At 46.8% G+C, this 19477-nt stretch overlaps 2 protein-coding genes across 3 annotated transcripts in view; one reads left to right on the forward strand and one right to left on the reverse strand.

The window, feature by feature from the left end:
• The window catches only part of LOC309336976 (zinc finger protein RFP-like), a 194479-nt gene that overhangs the window by 126193 nt on the left and 48809 nt on the right, over positions 1 to 19477 (reverse strand). The gene's annotated exons all lie outside the window — the stretch shown is intronic.
• Positions 447 to 19477, forward strand: part of LOC309336315 (uncharacterized protein) — a 29455-nt gene continuing 10424 nt past the window's right edge. Inside the window, exons 1-8 of the mRNA XM_081851937.1 lie at positions 447 to 918; positions 4704 to 4799; positions 5909 to 6139; positions 6312 to 6334; positions 8275 to 8390; positions 10169 to 10195; positions 11167 to 11694; positions 17686 to 18134. Of these exons, the coding sequence (XP_081708063.1) occupies positions 490 to 918; positions 4704 to 4799; positions 5909 to 6139; positions 6312 to 6334; positions 8275 to 8390; positions 10169 to 10195; positions 11167 to 11694; positions 17686 to 18134 (1899 nt within the window). The 5' untranslated portion in view covers positions 447 to 489. The remainder of the gene's footprint in view (positions 919 to 4703; positions 4800 to 5908; positions 6140 to 6311; positions 6335 to 8274; positions 8391 to 10168; positions 10196 to 11166; positions 11695 to 17685; positions 18135 to 19477) is intronic.

Below are 19477 nucleotides of genomic sequence, written 5' to 3' on the forward strand. Positions count from 1 at the left end.
GTATAATAAATAAGTAAAATAAGAAAGGCTTGTGGACCTAACATATAGAATAAGAGCACAAGAAGAACATACGTTCAAAGAAGATGGGGAAATGTTTATTGACTATATGGGGGGAATTGTGTACACTTGAAAACGTGGGCAGCATTAAGATAAATTCAACAGTGTAAGTAAGTTTTGGTGGATGAAATAATGGCATGCTGGATGGTTTAGTTTAATGTAAAATATGCAGGGATTTAGGTTATGCAAAATGAAACGTGGAAAGAGAAGAAGGGAAGTCATTGATAATTTAAGGCTCTCTCTATTTATTTTTAAGTTGCTTCTGCTCTGAAAGCGGCTCCTCCAGCTTCCACGGTGCGGTTTATTCTCGCAGGATCCTCCTCTGCTTTTCCCCAGGGATCAACCCGCAAGGAAACGCCCAGGCAGTCTCGGAAAGGAGAAACGAAACTTAAAAAGAGGGTGTCTCTTAGGGCTCTCCGGGGAGACGCAGCGATGGCTGCCGTGGAAGGGCTCTTCGCTGAAGCGACGTGCTCCGTCTGCCAGGACTACTTCCGAGACCCGGTGACTCTGGACTGCGGGCACAACTTTTGCCGCGCCTGCCTGGCGGGTCTCTGGGAAGGATCCGGCCCCGACTCTCCCTCCTGCTGCCCGGAGTGCAAAGAAGCCGTGCAGCCCAGGAACTTCAAGCCCAACCGGCAACTGGCCAACGTCGCGGAGCTGCTCAAGAAACTCCAGGAGGGCGAAGGGGGAGGAAGGCGCGCATCAGGCGCGGGGCAGGGGCGGATGTGCCAAGCGCACCAGGAGCCGCTGAAGCTCTTCTGCAAGGACGACGAAGCGCCCATCTGCGTGGTGTGCGACAGGTCCAAGGAGCACCGAGAGCACCGCGTGTGTCCCATGGAAGAGGCGTCCCAAGAGTACAAGGTAGGGAAGTCACGGCGGTGGGTGGGTATCTGCCGGGACGGGCGCCACGCGCTTTTACGCACGGCGCAACGAGGCTCACTACTTGCGCGCACTGTAGTCGTTTAGTCGTGTCCGACTCTTCGTGACCCCATGGACCAGAGCACGCCAGGCACTCCTGTCTTCCACTACCTCCCGCAGTTTGGTCAGACTCATGCTGGTAGCTTCGAGAACACTGTCCAACCATCTCATCCTCTGTCGTCCCCTTCTCCATCTTTTCCAACATGAGGGTCTTTTCCAGGGAGTCTTCTCTTCTCACAAGGTGGCCAAAGTACTGGAGCCTCAGCTTCAGGATCTGTCCTTCCAGTGAGCACTCTGGGCTGATTTCCTTATGAATGGATCGGTTTTATTTTCTTGCAGTCCATGGTACTCTCAAGAGTCTCCTCCAACACCATAATTCAAAAGCATCAATTCTTCGGCGATCAGCCTTCTTTATGGTCCAGATCTCACTTCCATACATCACTACTGGGAGAACCATAGCTTTAACTATACGGACCTTTGTCGGCAAGGTGATGTCTCTGATTTTTAAGATGCTGTCTAGGTTTATCATCGCTTTTCTCCCAAGAAGCAGGCGTCTTTTACTTTTGTGACTGTCACCATCTGCAGTGATCATGGAGCCCAAGAAAGTAAAATCTGTCACTGCCTCCATTTCTTCCCCTTCTGTTTGCCAGGAGGTGATTGGGACCAGAGGCCATGATCCTAGTTTTTTTGATGTTGAGCTTCAGACCATATTTTGCGCTCTCCTCTTTCACCCTCATTAAAAGGTTTTTTAATTCCTCCTCATTTTCTGCCATCAAGGTTGTGTCATCCGCATATCTGAGGTTGTTGATATTCCTTAAAAATATAAATTGCAAACTGGCATTGTCAAACACCGACGTCGTGGGACAAAGGAAACTATTGCGTGAAAAATCAAACATGGACAATAAAAAGGAAGCATTGCCAGAAATATATAAGATGCAACCCAAACGAATCGCTGTCAAATGGCACGCCTCTGAGCCGTGCGCCTGATATATGGCATCAAGTGCGTGGGCTGGGGGACAGTATGGAAGCTCGGGTGGAGGGCACCTTCTCCTGTTTTCTTTTTTGGGTAGGGTTGCGCATGCAGAAAGGTCAAGTCCATGCTGCAAACGCAGCAAAAACAACACGGGAGGCAGCGGACCGCTATGAGTCACTGGTCTCTGTAGCTGCAGCAGGCATTGTGACTGATTCTCCAGGCATGCTCCATTGTCTCTCCAGGCAGACAAATGTATGGGTTTCCTAAGCTGTCTGTTGGCACCCGCAGCCCACAGGGCCCTGTGCCTCCTAATTTTTTAAAAAATGTCTTTTAAAAATGGTAGGATGCCCTGTAGCACTGATTTCCAGCTGCCAAGCCTTTTAATTCCCCTTCCCCGAAATAACCTGGGCACAGGGGGCCTTCCAAGGAAGAGGGCAGGGCCGTTGGAGATTTGCTTTCTGGCTGCCTACTAAGACACTCTTTTGAATTATTCTTTTGAACTATGGTGCTGGAGGAGACTCTGGAGAGTCCCATGGACTGCAAGAAGATCAAACGCATCCGTTCTTAAGGAAATCAGCCCTGAGTGCTCACTGGAAGGACAGGTCGTGAAGCTGAGGCTCCAATACTTTGGCCACCTCATGAGAAGAGAAGACTCCCTGGAAAAGACCCTGATGTTGGGAAAGATGGAGGGCACAAGGAGAAGGGGACTAGAGGACGAGATGGTTGGACAGTGTTCTCGAAGCTACAAACATGAGTCTGACCAAACTGCGGGAGGCAGTGGAAGACAGAAGTGCCTGGCGTGCTCTGGTCCATGGGGTCACGAAGAGTCGGACACGACTAAACGACTCAACAACAAAGACACTCGCTTTCTAAGCGGGGGGGGGGGGGGGAGAGAAAGGGGATCCCAGTGATGCTTGGAGGGGGGGCAACCAGAGAAACCAGTGATCGTGGCGTGTTTGTGGTGTGTGCCTCTTGGTGGCCCAAATGATGTGAATCATTCAAAGGCTCTGCCTTTGAAGGCTGGGGTGTGAGTTGGAAATTGGTTTCGATTTGACCTTTTTTTTTTTTTTTAGCTATGCAGAATGCCAGAATAGGAACCCAGCTCCAGTTTAGGATTATAGCAGGGAGCAAAGACAAAAAACAAATCTTCTGCACCCCATTCTATGGTCCTGATTTGAGCCAAGGTCCCTGGGCTGCCAATTTGTGGGTAAAACTCGCCCTCATGAAGATGGTGAGGGGATTCCCCAAAAACCTTAAGAGCTGCTTTTGGGAGGAATGGGGAGGGCATAAATGGGAAGGGGAGGATGGGTGAAAGTGGGGAGCTAAGGTTTGCAGAAGAAATTGTAGTTTCCAGTAAGGCAGAACCACCTGTGTGGTGTATTGGTTTAGAGTGTTGGAGCAGGGCCAGGGTTCAAATTCCCACTGGCTTGTGAAACTCATTGGGTGACCTTGGGCCGGTCACTGTCTCTCAGCCTAGCCTGAGGTATCACAGGGCTGTTGTGAGGATTAAATGAGGAGGATGGGGAGAACCACGTATGCCAGCTAGAGTTCCTTTGGAAAAGAAGGTGGAATATAAATGCAATAAATAATAAATACGTTAACCATTATTGTTATTATTATTAATAATTAATTAAATTTATATACCGACCTTCCCTCAAAGATCTCAGGGCAGTTCAAAATATAAAAAATACAGAATAAAAGCACAAAATAAATAGCTGGAAGCAAAACAAAAAAAACCCTCCCCCGCAAATGGCTATAAATAAAAAAGCCATAAAATCATAAATCATAAAATACCAGGGTTAGCTAATGTGATATCTTCCAGATGTTGTCAGACTCCCAAGGCTGTGTGTACACACCATAGACTTAAATCACACCACTTCACCCAAAGAATCCTGGGAACCGTGCGAACTACAATTCCCAGCACCCTTCACAAACTACAGTTCCCAAAATCCTTTTGGAAGGAAATGTGCTTTGAATCTAGTGTGTGTGTGTGTGTGTGTGTGTGTGTGTGTGTGTACACAGCCCTACTCTCGCCAGCCCCAGCCAGCATGGCCAAATGAGTTTAGCCACATCCGGAGGGCAAAAAGTTAGCTACTTTGAGGATAGCTCAGTTGGCATGAGACACTTAATCTCGGAGTCATGTGTTCGAGCCCCATGTGGAGCAAAAGATTCCTGCATTGCAGGGGGTTGGACTAGATGATCCTTATGGCCCCTCCCAACTCTACAATTCTATGATGCTATGATTCTCCCCTAGCCCATCGTTCTCTGATCAGACGTGTATTTTTTTCCCCTGGGCATCAGGTGGACTGACCTCTGAATAACTGAAATTGAAATACTTTATTGTCACTTGTACAACTTGTATACAGTGAGATTACACGAGCAACCCCCCCCCCCACTCAGCTCTCTTAGTCTTAAATCCCCTCATTTACTGACACACACACCCACCAAACCCAAAAGTCAGTTGCCCTGTTGTGATCTTTTCATTCAGCAGCCTAACAGCCCACGGATAGAAGCTGTTCTTTACCCTGTTGGCAGGACTAATCCTGCTTCTATATCTTCTGCCTGAGGGCAGGAGATCAAGAAAGTGACGGCCAGGGTGTGAATCATCCCTGAGAATTTCCCTCACTCTCCTGAGGCAATGTTCTTCTGCTATTTCATCCAGCGGATTCATGGGACAGTCCGTAATATCTTGTGCTGGATTCACCACCCTCTGTAGGAGGGTGAATGTCGCAAAACTCTTATATATATTTTTAAGGAACAAATCAAGGCCCGCCTAGAGTCTCTGATGGATGAGAGAGAGAAACTTGTGGAGCAGAAATTAGCCGAAGAGTTGAGGAGGCAGGAGTGTGTGGTAGGTATTTGTTCTTGCGGATCATGCATTTGGACTCCCCAGGTCACCCTGTCACTAAAGAGAAATAGCCTCCTGTTTGTTGGCCTGTATTGGTGTTGTTCTGTGGAGGCTATGGACTCCTTAGACTAGGATGTACAGGGTGGAGCCCTTTGATTGCTTTCCAGAATGCCCAGCTGAGCTGCTGCTTGTCGCTTTTCAAGAACATGGACAGGAAACAGATTTGTCACATACGCATCCCTGTTTACACACACATTCAAATCACCTGTGTGTTGACTCCCCAAAGTGGCACCTTGTTGATTGCCCAGAACACAGTTGCCGTTGGAGGACTGATGAATGGAATGAACCGTAGGATGAGTAATAAACTTCCACAGGGGACGGTACCTGTTTGTACCTGTTAGAATGTGTTTAGAAATCTGGGCGGGATGTAAGTGGCTCTGTGGTCTAAACCACTGAGCCTCTTGGGCTTGCCGATCAGAAGGTCGGCAGTTCGAATCCCTGCAACGGAGTGAGCTCCCGTTGCTCTGTCCCAGCTGCTGCCAACCTAGCAGTTTGAAAGCACACCAGTGCAAGTAGATAACTAGGTACCGCTGCGGTGGGAAGGTAAACGGCGTATCTGTGTGCTCTGGTTTCCATCACGGTGATCCATTGCGCCAGAACTGGTTTAGTCATGCTGGCCACATGCTGTCTGTAGACAAACACTGGCTCCCTCAGCCTGCAAGCAAGATGAGTGCCGCAACCCCATAGTCACCTCTGACTGGACTTAACCGTCCAGGGCTCCTTTACCTTTTTACCTTAGATTACTTGGGCAAAATGCCCCATTTCCTTAATCTATAGCAGTGTTTCCCAGACTGGCATCTCCAGCTGTTTTCAGACTACAATTCCCATCACCCTGACCACTGGTCTTGCTAGTGAGGGATGATGGGAGTCGTAGTCCAAAAACAGCTGGAGACCCAAGTTTGGGAAAAACAGTTTGGGAAACACTGATCTACAGCTTACCAAAGAGGTTTATTATGAACAGTCAGCATCCTTTGACTGAAGCTCCTCGTCTCTCTTTGCCCCTTTCCAAATTTCTCTGTATTTCCCCCACTCCGCCCACTTCCCTCCCGTAGGCGGGGTTAGAAATGGAGAAGCAGAAGATCAGAATTGCCTTTGAGAAGATGCAGGAGTTCCTTGAGGAGAAACTGAACCTGTGGCTCAGCCAGCTGGAAGACGTGGAGAAAGAGATGGGGAGGTGGCAGGAAGAGAACCTCTCCAGATTCTCCGAGGAGATTTCGCAACTCAGTGAGCTGATTGTGGAGATGGAGGACAGGAGCCAGCAGCCTGCGAGTGATTTCTTGCAGGTGAGACTCAGGACAAAAGTGCCAGGTGGGCAGAAAGAAGGCACAAGCCTTCTGTTTTACGCAGTCAAGGAATGGAAAGGGCAAAGGAATTTCCTTGGCACGAAAAGGAGCCCAGTGCTTGTTTTGTCTTGTGCAACTGACACCTCTCTCCCCCCCCCCCTCTCTATTTCAGGACATCAGAAGTACTTTGAGCAGGTATGTGGCTTTGGCGATCACACAGGGTCCCCGGACGTTTAACAGTGTATTGATCCCTGTGCCACCACTGTGCCCGCTTCCCCGCTGCCACCAACCAGTTTGTTGTTGTTGTTGTTTAGTCATTTAGTTGTGTCCGACTCTTTGTGACCCCATGGACCAGAGCACACCAGGCACTCCTGTCTTCCACTGCCTCCTGCAGTTTGGTCAAATTCATGCTGGTAGCTTCAAGAGCACAGCCCAACCCTCTCATCCTCTGTCGTCCCCTTCTCCTTGTGCCCTCCATCTTTCCCAACATCAGGGTCTTTCCCAGGGAGTCTTCTCTTCTCATGAGGTGGTCAAAGTATTGGAGCCTCAGCTTCACGATCTATCCTTCCAGTGAGCACTCAGGGCTGATTTCCTTCAGAATGGATAGGTTTGATCTTCTTGCAGTCCATGGGACTCTCAAGAGTCTCCTCCAACACCATAATTCAAAAGCATCAATTCTTTGGCGATCAGCCTTCTTTATGGTCCAGCTCTCACTTCCATATATCACTACTGGGAGAACCATAGCTTTAACTATACGGACCTTTGTCGGCAAGGTGATGTCTCTGCTTTTTAAGATGCTGTCTAGGTTTGTCATTGCTTTTCTCCCAAGAAGCAGGTGTCTTTTAATTTTGCGACTGCTGTCACCATCTGCAGTGATCACGGAGCCCAAGAAAGTTAATCTCTGGTAAAACACTGAGTCCAGTCAGTTGTTAAAAGTGAACCAAAAAAACAAGTTCATTTTAAAAACATTAACAAGTTTATGGTTTCTCAGATAATATTCCTGTCAGTATCTTAACTTTCGTTTCTTTACTGGCCTATACCTTCCTAATACCTTCTGACTGATTATCTCAACTGTTTAACCCACAAACTTCTCTTCTCTGTCTCTTTTAACTCCAGACTGTCTTCTCAATAACTCTTAACTCTCTAAAAACCTCTGTGCTTAAAACTTATACACAGTTAACTCTGCCCCCTGGGTTCCCATTGGTTAGTCATTTTACAATTAGTTAACCCTTTCCCTATGAACTTAGTATGATGTCACACACATAGGAGGGCAAACACCACAGTGGCTCTTCCATCACATCCTTTTCTGCTTCCCCTGCTTTTCAGGTAGTAGAGTCTCAGCCCCATAGGAGTGCATGAGAAAGCTAGTGCTATTTATGAACTTGGGGGGGGGTTCCCCTTTCTCTTTCAGCTTCTGCCCCAGATATCTGGGGAATAGGGTTAGAAAACCTGCTCCGTACAGTCAACTGTTCATTAAATAGATCTATATCCTGTGCTTTTTTTCTGGGGGTACCAGGGGGACGCATGCCCCTAAAAATTTTGTGAATCTAAGTTTGGCCTCATTGACAGGCAGAATTTCAATATGAGTAGGAAAGTGAGAGTACAGTGGAAGCTCGGGTTGCAAACATGATCTGTGTGGGAGGCACGTTCACAACCCGCAGTGCCACGTCTGCGCACGCGCGGGTCACGACTCTGCTTCTGTGCATGCGCAAAGCGCAATTTAGTGCTTCTGCACATGCACAAGTACCGAAACCTGGAAGTAACCCGTTCCGGTACTTCTGGGTTCAGCGTGGTGCGCAACCCAAAAATACATAACCCGAAGTGTCTGTAACCTGAGGTACCACTGTACCCCTAAACATTTTTTTAGGGGGGGGGATGCACTGTATATATCTATACAGTGGTACCTCGGGTTACATACGCTTCAGGTTACAGACTCCGCTAACCCAGAAATATTACCTCGGGTTAAGAACTTTGCTTCAGGATGAGAACAGAAATCGTGCTCCGGCAGCGTGGCGGCAGCAGGAGGCCCCGTTAGCTAAAGTGGTGCTTTAGGTTAAGAACAGTTTCAGGTTAAGAACAGACCTCCAGAACGAATGTATATCTCTTCCTTATTCCCTGACCATATTCCCTTCCAGGCATGAGAAGAACTCAGTAGGGCACATGACGGACCTTTCTCCGAAGATGGAAGAGGCGCTCAGGTTTGCGTCACAGAAAAACTCTGCTTTAGAAAAGGCTTTGGAGAGCTCTCAAGGTAATTTGGGTACCTTAAGGAGGGAAATGGAGGTCTCAGAGTATGCACCAGTTCCAGGCTGGGTTCAAGGAAAGTAAGAAACCTTATCCTGTCCCTTCCCTATTGTTGGTTCTTTTAAGAAGCAGGAATGCTGTATCAAAAAGAAAAAGAAAAAAGCCTGCTGCTGTGCTTTGCTTCTCCATGGCTTAAATTTTTCTCTCTATCAGTACGGATCTTTTACTCCCCTTCAGTCTGAACAAGGGTAGTGTTGAAGGGGGTAGTGCTTGACTGAAGCAGCTCAGCAAGCACTGAACAAAGGTGGCCAGGATTCATCCTCACAACAGCCCTGTGAGGTAGGCCAGACTATGAGACAACGACTGACCCAAGGTCTCCCAGTGAGCCTCATGGCTGAGTGGGGATCCCAGACCTACAATCTAACCATTATACCTACACTGGCTCCCAGTACGTTTCCGAACACAATTCAAAGTGTTGGTGCTGACCTTTAAAGCCCTAAATGGCCTTGGCCCAGTATACCTGAAGGAGCATCTCCACCCCCATCGTTCAGCCCAGACACTGAGGTCCAGCTCCGAGGGCCTTCTGGTGGTTCCCTCACTGCGAGAGGCCAAGTTACAGGGAACCAGGCAGAGGGCCTTCTCGGTAGTGGCACCCGCCCTGTGGAACGCCCTCCCACTAGATGTCAAAGAGAAAAACAACTACCAAATTTTTAGAAGACATCTGAAGGCAGCTCTGTTTAGGGAAGCTTTTAATGTTTAATTGGTTATTTTATTTTAGTGTTTTGTTGGAAGCTGCCCGGAGTGGCTGGGGAATAAATAATAATTATTATTATTATTATTATTATTATTATTATTATTATTATTATTATTATACCACACTAGGTACCTCTAGACCAGGCGTCCCCAAACTCGGCCATCCAGATGTTTTTGGCCTACAACTCCCATCAACCCTAGCTAACAGGACCTGTGGTCAGGGATGATGGGAACTGTAGTCCCAAAACAGCTGGAGGGCTGAGTTTGGGGATGCCTGCTCCAGACTGTCAATCACAAAGCAGAATTTTTGGTTTTTGCATCAAGAGTCCTCCAGATGACCTATGAATCGAACATTCCTCCTAATTTTCATGAACAAAGCTTCCATGGAGGTCAGATTGCATCTGATCTTTATTGAGCCTTTGTTCAGATTTTTTAAAATGAGGGTGGTTAAATGACTGCAAGCTGTTATCCTGATTTGTTTGTGTAGTGCAATCTGCTGTAAATGGGCTAACATAAAGTTCTGGTATGCAGTGGAATTGCTTTGCAATATACTGACGCCTTTGCAGAGGATTCAAGTGCTCTGTTGTTCTGGTGTAAGAAACCCACTTAAAAATAACTGCCATTGCTCAGTCAGTAGAGCGTGAGACTCTTAATCTTAGGATTGTGCGTTTGAGTCCCATGTTGGGCAAAAGATTCCTGCATTGCAGGGGGTTGGACTAGATGTCCCTTCCAACTCTACAATTCTATAACTTGTGGTAGTTGCAGAATGAATGACTGGCGAATGGGGAAGGCTTCTATACACCCCAAAAGCCATGAAAGACGGATGTTCATTGCCACTCCCAATAAAAACTAGAGGTAGTCTTAACAACTGCATAAGCTTTCTGCAAGCAAAACAGGACAATTGCTGAATAAATAGTTACTCTGAGGGGAAACCTTCCAGCAATCCCCGCAAAATTCCACTTGGTTTGAGAGGGTTGTGTTTTTTCCCCAATGGTGATATTTAAATTTGTTACTCTTTCTTCTTCTTAACAGATTCTCTGACTCAAGCCCTGAACAAAGGTAAATTATCTTTAAAGCATGTACCCCACATTGAAATGGGAAACTTTTGAGGGGATTGGGTTGTTGTTGTTGTTGTTATCAACAACAACAACAACAACAACAACAACAACAACAACAACAACATTTATTGAATTTATAGACTACCCGGAGGTCTCAGGGTGGTACACAGAATAAAAAATCAAAATATAAAACCACAAAATACATCATTCAAATAAGAAGGACAACATGGGACGTGGACAAAAGCCCCTTGTTCAACGATGTGATGATCAGATGACATTTTGCAACTGACTGGGCCAACCTTTTGGGAAAATCAGTCGAAAGTGTCTAGGCTAGGGGCTGGTTGGGGTTGATCTGAGGGGTTTGTAGAAGGGTTGGCATGTTCATGAAGACAGGAGTGGGGTAGAGCCTAAGATTGTGAGGTGTGAACTCAACTCTGCCCCACTTCAAATCAGCAGACAAGCTCTTAACCTTATGAAATATACTTGGAGTCGAGAGTGGATTTCATGCTCTTTATTCAGCTCATAGTGGTGAGGAGGAAAGGAAGTTCCCCCAGAATATCTGCTTTATATACATTATTTGGGCCCCACGTGATTGGCTAATTCCGGGATTCTCCTGTAGGCCAATCAGGTTGCGGATTCACTTTCACCTGGAGCTGGATTGGGTGGCTCCTATGGACCAATCAGACTGCTGCATTCTGAATCCTATTGTTCTAGGACCAATCAGACTGCTGCATTCTGAATCCTATTGTTCTAGGACCAATCAGACTGCTGCATTCTGAATCCTATTCAACTCAGTACATAACCCCTTACCTGTTTATTCACCTGTGAAACATCTTGAGGTAAAAGAAAATAACCTCAACAATCAAAACGATTCCACATGTAAAATAAATCAGATTCAATGCAGATCAGACTGGCATGGTGTCTACCATAATCCGTCCTCTCTGTCTGTCTGTCTGTCTGTCTGTCACGCAGTGAGTGTGACCCTGGATCCGGAAACTGCGTCCCCAAAGCTCCTCGTCTCTGAGGACCTGAAGAGTGTGAGAAGGGCAGCAAAGAAGCAGGATCTGCCCGACAACCAGGAGAGATTTGACTGGATGCCCTTTGTGCTGGGCCGCGAGGGATTCACCTCAGGAAGGCCTTGCTGGGAGGTGGAGATTGAGACGGTAGACCAAGCCATGTGGGCTCTGGGTGTTGCCAAAGACTCAGTCAGGAGGAAGGGTCCGTTTAGGCTTAATCCGAATGAGGGGGTTTGGGCTCTGAAGAAGCAGTTTGGCGAGTCCTCGCCTTTTCAGCTCGTGGCTTTGAGCTGTCCTGAGCCAGTCTCCGTGACCGTAAGGCAACTGCCCAGGAAGATCCGGGTTTCCCTGGATTACGAAGGGGGTCTAGTGGAATTTTTTGATGCCGACGCCAACGAATGTCTCTTCACTTTCTTTGCAGGGTCATTCTTCGGGGAGAAGATCCGCCCCTTCTTCCTCTTGGGTTTGGGAGTCACTCTAAAGTGTTGAATTTTTTGGGGGGGGTGATGAGCAGGGAAAACCCCCCACCAAAACCCCCCACCCTAAGTAGGCGGCATTCTGGAACCTTCTCAGTGATTGCTGTTATAAGAATTTTAAGGTCTCAAAAGTAGAATAAATACTCATAAATGCACACATATCTAAATTGACGGAGTCCTGCCGTCATTAGATGGTGCTTAGCATAGAAAAAAAACACAAAGAGGCAGCGAGTATTTTCATGGATGGTAAAAGCAGCTCCTTCGGCTACTCTCCTCCGATTTTATTATCCTTTGTTCCCCTCTGCCTGCATGGCCGTTCTGCCAGTGTCTTACGTTACCTCATCCGGTCAAGGCTTTTATTACACCCATCACCATATAGGGTCTTCACTGCCCAGAGGAAACAACTCCATTTAAGGTCAATACATCCTAATACATTGTAAGGCACAGAGTGCTGGTCAGCCGAGGTCAGGGGGCACCCTGCAGTATTTACAAGCCTCTGCCTTGGCTTTATGACTCCCACACTAAATATATGAACCATGTGTCTGAAATAGTACAGGAGAGCAATCCTGAAGCCATTTTGACTCTCCCAGTGACCTCAAATATTCCTCTGCAGTAAGGGGGGAAGATAGGGAAAGCCTTCCCCATTGTGTTTTTGCTTACAAATCCTGTCTTAAAGGGCGTATATGAATAGGGTGAGCCTGTGAGTTGGAGTCAGGAACTAAAGCATTAACCATCAGAAAACAATGGCCAGGCTGCCCAGGTAATGCAGTCAGTAACCATTATCACTGATATCCTGACAGGCAGGATTTCTGCTGGAGACCGCCTCCTTCTGTGATGTATGCATGATGTTTTGGGGGTGTTTTGGGCTACAGGATGGGCAATTTCAAAAGGCTATATAGGGGTTTGCACACCGTTGTTCGGGGTTCTCCTCCCTCCTGCGTGTGGTGAGTGGGGACCCTGTTGCAACAGATCAATAAAGATCAGGCTTACTAGCTGCTTTGCTTCTCTGGTTGGCCTCTGTTATTTTCTCCTACCAATAGGGAACATTAGAAGGACTCTATATGGGCTCCTGGATACCTCATAAAGGACAGAGGAGCAGTTTTTCTTATAACGTTGTGTAACAGCTAGGCAAAGGGGCTAAACAGCTTTCAGGCACGACTTCCAGTTCCCAAGGTTTTAGGACCCTTCATTGGCAAAAGCAAACAAACAAACAAACAAATTGCAGATTTCAAGGATTCCTTTGGTGGCTGTGCTTTGAAATAAATTATTGTTATTGTTAATAATAATAATAATAATAATAATAATAATAATAATAATTTATATTCCGCCCTCGCCAGCCGAAGCCAGGCTCAGAGCTGCTAACAACAGTAAAATAATACAGCATTCTAAAATCAATTCATTATAAAATCAGTTCAAATCAAATTACTGGCAACCATTGGGCTAGAGTTCTGTGAGGATTACCAAAGGAGGGGGTCAGACTGTCCCTTGGCCAAAGGCCTGGTGGAACAGCTCTGTCTTGCAGGCCCTGCGGAAAGATGTCAAGTCCCGCAAGGCCCTAGTCTCTTGTGACAGAGTGTTCCACCAGATCGAAGTCACAGCCGAAAAAGCCCTGGCTCTAGTTGAGGCTAGCCTAACCTCTCTGTGGCCCGGGACCTCCAAGGTGTTTTTGTTTGAAGACTGTAAGGTCCTCCATGGGACATACCAGGAGAGGGGGTCCCGTGGGTACGAGGGTCCTAGGCCGTATAGGGCTTTAAAAGTTAAAACCAGCAGCTTAAACCTGATTCTGTACTCCACTGGGAGCCAGTGCAGCTGGCATAGCACCGGGTGAATGTGATCCCGCAGCGAGGACCCCATAAGGAGTCTTGCTGCGGCATTCTGCACCCGCTGGAGTTTCTGGGTCAGTCCCAAACCAACGGATTCAAGTTACTGGAAAGGTGATTGGCAGTTCCCCAAAATATTAAAAAGAAGCTATAATACATTGATGCAGCGGCAAAGGTGAGAGGAGAGAAAATCAATAGGTCTAAACATTGTCACTACTTCATCTCAATCTTTTGACCCTAAACAGAGGAAAGCCACCCTTATCTTGCTTCTTTGTTTGTAAGTTTTTGAGGGAAGAAGACAGAAGTATGTTGAAGCGAAAAGAAGCATCTAGCACAGTTTGAGTTTCCTTGCACTGGTTATGATATGTAGGAAGAAATCTGTTGCTCCCTTCACCCGTTAGACCCAGACCCAGCACTCTCTTAATAGTTGCAAAAGTACAACTGCAGGCTGCTCACAGGTGGAAAGGCATTCCAAGAAATAGGGACCACTGTGCAATTGGGGTTGGTCCTATTTGCACAGAGTGCCTATGGGTGAATAGATGCTCTCATGCCGACATCCCTCTGCAGATGTCCAGGGATCTTGTGACGCAATCCCCACTTGCCCTTTCTACTCATGGGAGACCTTTCACGCAGGCAGCGTGAAAATGAAGCTTAGGTCTGTATCCGTGAGGTACTGTCTCCCTTGCAAGTGTATGTTTTGGGGCCTGTAGCTTTCTAGGTCTGGTGTTTTGTGAGTTTGATCAGGTTTGCATTCACACTTCCTAGTCAGTGCCAGACTTACGTATAAGCTAAACAAGCTATAGCTTAGGGCCCCAGCCCCCCCAAAAAATTAAAAGGTGAAAAACTGGATGTACATTTCCAAAATATAAGATAAAAAACAAATAAAATGGAACCTATGGTACATACAGCAACATTGTTTTGTGTTTTGTAGGCTCCTATGATGTACATATTTTGTTATGTGCAGATGGCTTTAGATACCTGTTAGGTCCATATATTACCATATAGCATATATTCAACACAAAAAACAGCAACAATTTGTTGTTGACAATGGACATGTGGACATAGAAAGGGCCCCATTACCTTCAGTAGCTTAGGGCCTCGTCAAACCTAAATCCGGTCCTGTTCCTAGTTCACACTTCCCAAGATTAGCACAGATACAATGATGCAATATATGTGGAGACATTTGAAAGCTATTTCCATGTTCATCTTTAAATAAATCTTCAATTCAGAAACACACGGAGACCTTCCCCTTTGTGAAGATGCTTGCTACTTCTGCTGATGTGTGAAATCCTGAATGTTATTTGCTTGCTGTTTGACAGCCATGGGGAAAATAAAGTTTGTCTTCTGATTTGTTGTCTTCTGCACTTTCTTGGTATGGAGACAAGGGCCACCTCTATGAATATCCTCTTTTCAGGATTGCGCTCTGATGGGGGAGAAAGTTTATTCATTTACATAAGGGTGGTTTTTTCCTCCCCTCTCCCTGCCACCTCATTCTGCCTCTTAAAAGAATCCAGTGCTGGTTTCTCAAGATCACTCACAAATCAGGGAGTTGTACTAGGAAGCTCATGGGGAAATAGAAATTGAATTCCATTTGCTTTTAAACGCAGGGCTACATAATTCACACTTTCTGATAAAAAACGTAAGTAACCATGCTTGGAAACGGGCATTTCTCCAGATTTTGTGACGCCGTTTTCCAGCCAAGTTATGTGTACAGAACATGCCTCTACTAGGGCAAAGTGTGCAGAGCGAGATTTATTACAATAGGAATGGAAGTCAAGAACTGGGGTTTTGAAATACTGGTTTATAATAAAACAGAGAACGGGCCGCTAAAGCAGCAGCTCAGGCCTTCAGAGCAAAACTGCGCCTGCATGAAATATGTGCAGTAGCACCGCCTAGTGGTTAGATAAAGGTAAAGGGACCCCTGACCATTAGGTCCAGTCGTGACCGACTCTGGGGTTGCGGCACTCATCTCTCTTTATTGGCCGAGGGAGCCGGCTTACAGCTTCCAGGTCATGTGGCCAGCATGACCAAGCCACTTCTGGCGAACCAGAGCAGCGCACGGAAACGCCGTTCACCTTCCTGTCGGAGCAATACCTATTTATCTACTTGCACTTTTTGGTGTGCTTTCGAACTGCTAGGTTGGCAGGAGCAGGGACCGAGCAACGGGAGCTCACCCCATCGTGCCCTTGGGGTACGCACATGGCCTCACATCTGCGTTCCTCAGTCTGCGTTGTCTCTCCCTTGAGAGAACGACTTTGAGCCAAAGCAGACGAGATGCATTTTTTAAACACATGCTTGCTAATATACCTATAAAGGAAGTGATTTTGAGCCAGCCAGATTAACACACCCATCCGTGTGTTCTGTTGTTTTAAGGCTGATTTCCGCAGCAGGCTTCACTTCTGCCCTCAGAGCTGGGGGGAGTAGGGGGTGGGAGAGAGACATAAAACAGTTGTTTAGTCGTGTCCGCCTCTTCGTGACCCCATGGACCAGAGCACGCCAGGCCCTCCTGTCTTCCACTGCCTCCCGCAGTTTGGTCAAACTCATGTTCGTAACTTTAAGAACACTGCCCAACCATCTCGTCCTCTGTCGTCCCCTTCTCCTTGTGCCCTCCATCTTTCCCAACATCAGGGTCTTTTCCAGGGAGTCTTCTCTTCTCATGAGGTGGCCAAAGTATTGGAGCCTCAGCTTCACGATCTGTCCTTTCAGTGAGCACTCAGCGCTGATTTCCTTAAAAATGGATAGGTTTGATCTTCTTGCAGTCCATGGGACTCTCAAGAGTCTCCTCCAGTACCATAATTAAAAAGCATCAATTCTTTGGCAATCAGCCTTCTTTATGGTCCAGCTCTCACTTCCATACATCACTACTGGGAGAACCATAGCTTTACCTTGTTGGCAAGGTGATGTTTCTGCTTTTCAAGATGCTGTCTAGGTTTGTCATTGCTTTTCTCCCAAGAAGCAGGCGTCTCTTAATTTCGGGACTGCTGTCACCATCTGCAGTGATCATGGAGCCCAAGAAAGTAGAATCTCTCACTGCCTCCATTTCTTCCCCTTCTATTTGCAGTGGCCATGATCTTAGTTTTTTTGATGTTGAGCTTCAGACCATGTTTTGCGCTCTCCTCTTTCACCCTCATTAAAAGGTTCTTTAATTCCTCTTCACTTTCTGCCATCAAGGTTGTGTCCCAATCTTAAAGACACCTAAAAACCCCAGGCTTTGTTTGGGGGGGGGGCACACAGCAAAGATGGCATTCAAACCACCCCCACCCCACAAGCTGCACATGAAAACCTTTTTATATAAGGCATGGGGCTTCAGGTTTAACACAGGGAAATGGATGGACCAAAATCGCCTGGATGGAGGAGAGGAAAGGAGAAGGAAGCTGCCGTGAATGATGCCGCTCAGCTGTCCGATTCATAGGCAGACAAAGGCAGAGATGGAACTTGCCACTTGGGATCCAAGACTCATAGAACTGTAGAGCTGGAAGGGACCTGAGGGTCATCTAGCCCAACCCGCTGCAATGCACTTGGGCTACAGGAAATCTGCTGGGATGTGCATGCATGGGAGAAGGTCACTTTCCAAGATAAAGTGAGGGGGGAGGGGGAGCGGGCAACTAGACGCGCCATTTTGTAAAATCGGATTATTAAATTGGCGGCAATGATATTATCCTTGCAGAAATGTATTATACTTGTGTATGATAAACAAATGGAATAAATATTTCAGAGAATTGTGTAGAAAAAGCTACATCACAAACTGTGCGATAGAATTAAGACAACAGAAAAAGCACAATGAGGATGACTGGAAGTTTCTTACAGAAAATTTTATTGGATGAGATATGTTATAACTGATATTCTTTACTTCCTGTTAATTTATTATTATTATTATTATTTTCTTTATCTTTTTTCTTTTTCATTTCCATGTTTAGCTCTGTTGTAATCATTTGTAATATATTCGTAAGATGGTATTTTAAATTAATAAAGACGATTTAAAATAAATAAATAAAATCGGCGACAAGTTTCTGAGTCACTTCTTCGCTTGCAAAATACTTGGGGACTGGACTAAGAACTTTCACATGCATCCAGTTCTCTCCCCACATTCCAGCTCTTGCAGCTGAGCTCAGCTGGATCCGCCCCTGCCCGGAGGCATTTCCAGGAAAGGAAACACCCTTTCCCTAAAGTCCTAAAATTGTTCAAAGGCTGGAAGGAAGGAGGCGGCGGCGGCAGCAGCAGCGGCAGCAGCAATGGCGTCCGGAGATCCCTTGCAAGGGCTCCGCCAGGAAGCGACTTGCTCCATCTGCCTGGATTACTTCGCGAGCCCGGCGACCATCGACTGCGGCCACAGCTTCTGCCGAGCCTGCCTCGTCCAGTACTGGGCAGAATCCGGCGCGGGCCCTTCCTGCCCTCAGTGCAGGGAAGCCACCCAGCAGAGGATCCTCCGTCCCAACTTGCAGCTGGCCAATTTAGTGCAGCTGGTCAGGCAGCTCAAGGCGGACGCGGGAGAGGACCCGGGAGAAGCCAGCCCGGCCTCCTGCAAGGACGACCCGGCCCTGCTCTTGGGGGCGGAGGGCGACCCACCCAAGAGAGATCCTGCCCCCCACGACTCCTCTCCCGCAGAAGAGGCTTCCCTGCAGTATAAGGTTGGAAACTTCAAGGGAAAGAGATGTGCTTGTTTGTTTGTTGCATTCCTGCAATGCAAGTCCTGCATGGCGTTCCTGCGTCGCAGGGGGTGGGCCTCGATGACCTTTGGGGTCCCCTCCAACGCTGCCATTCTGTGATTTCCTATTCTAGGGTCATCTAGTCCAGTGTTCCCCAACCTTGGGCCTCCAGCTGTTTTTGGACTACAACTCCCATCATCCCTCGCTAGCAAGACCAGTGGTCAAGGATGATGGGAATTGTAGTCCAAAAACAGCAGGAGGCGCAAGGTTGGGGAACACTGATCTAGTCCATAGGTAGGCAAACTAAGGCCCGGGGGCCGGATCTGGCCCAATCGCCTTCTCAATCCGGCCCACAAATGGTCCAGGAATCAGCGTGTTTTTACATGAGTAGAATGAGTCCTTTTATTTAAAATGCATCTCTGGGATATTTGTGGGGCATAGGAATGTGTTCATTTCCCCCCAAAAAATATAGTCCGGCCCACCACAAGGTCTGAGGGACATTGGACCGGCCCCCTGCTGAAAAGGTTTTCTGACCCCTGATCTAGTCCAACCCCCTGCTCAGCTAATGCATCCAAACTCGGCTTAAAAACTTCCAAGGAAGGAGAATAAACAACCTCCTGAGGGAGACCATCTCACTGTTGAACAGCTCTTACTTTTTCATATACAGTGGTACCTCGGGTTAAGTACTTAATTCGTTCCGGAGGTCCGTACTTAACCTGAAACTGTTCTTAACCTGAAGCACCACTTTAGCTAATGGGGCCTCCTGCTGCTGCCGCGCCACCGGAGCACTGTACCTCGGGTTACATACGCTTCAGGTTACAGACTCCGCTAACCCAGAAATAGTACCTCAGATTAAGAACTTTGCTTCAAGATGAGAACAGAATTTGTGCGGTGGCAGCAGGAGGCCCCATTAGCTAAAGTGGTGCTTCGGGTTAAGAACAGTTTCAGGTTAAGAACAGACGTCCAGAACGAATTAAGTTCTTAACCTGAGGTACCACTGTACGTACCATTTACTGATTTCTATACCAACTTTCTTTTCTTTCTTTTTTTAAAAAATAATAATATTTATTAACAGTTTAAAGATTACATAAAAAAAGAAATAAAGAAAATACAAAAAAGAAAAAAAATTAAACATTAGAATACAATACATCACAAAGACAAAAACACTACACAAAACTTTAAATTAACAAAACAAACAAAACAATTAAAAACACCTCCGATAATTTCATAATCATATCTTTCATTCCCTTGTTTCAGTGACCTCCTCCCTCCTCCCATTTTTGTATTCCACTTCAAATAACTGTTTCAGCAATTCCTTTCCATCT

This window comes from Podarcis erhardii (assembly GCF_964252035.2).
Source record: "Podarcis erhardii genome assembly, chromosome: 2".
NCBI lineage: Eukaryota > Metazoa > Chordata > Lepidosauria > Squamata > Lacertidae > Podarcis > Podarcis erhardii.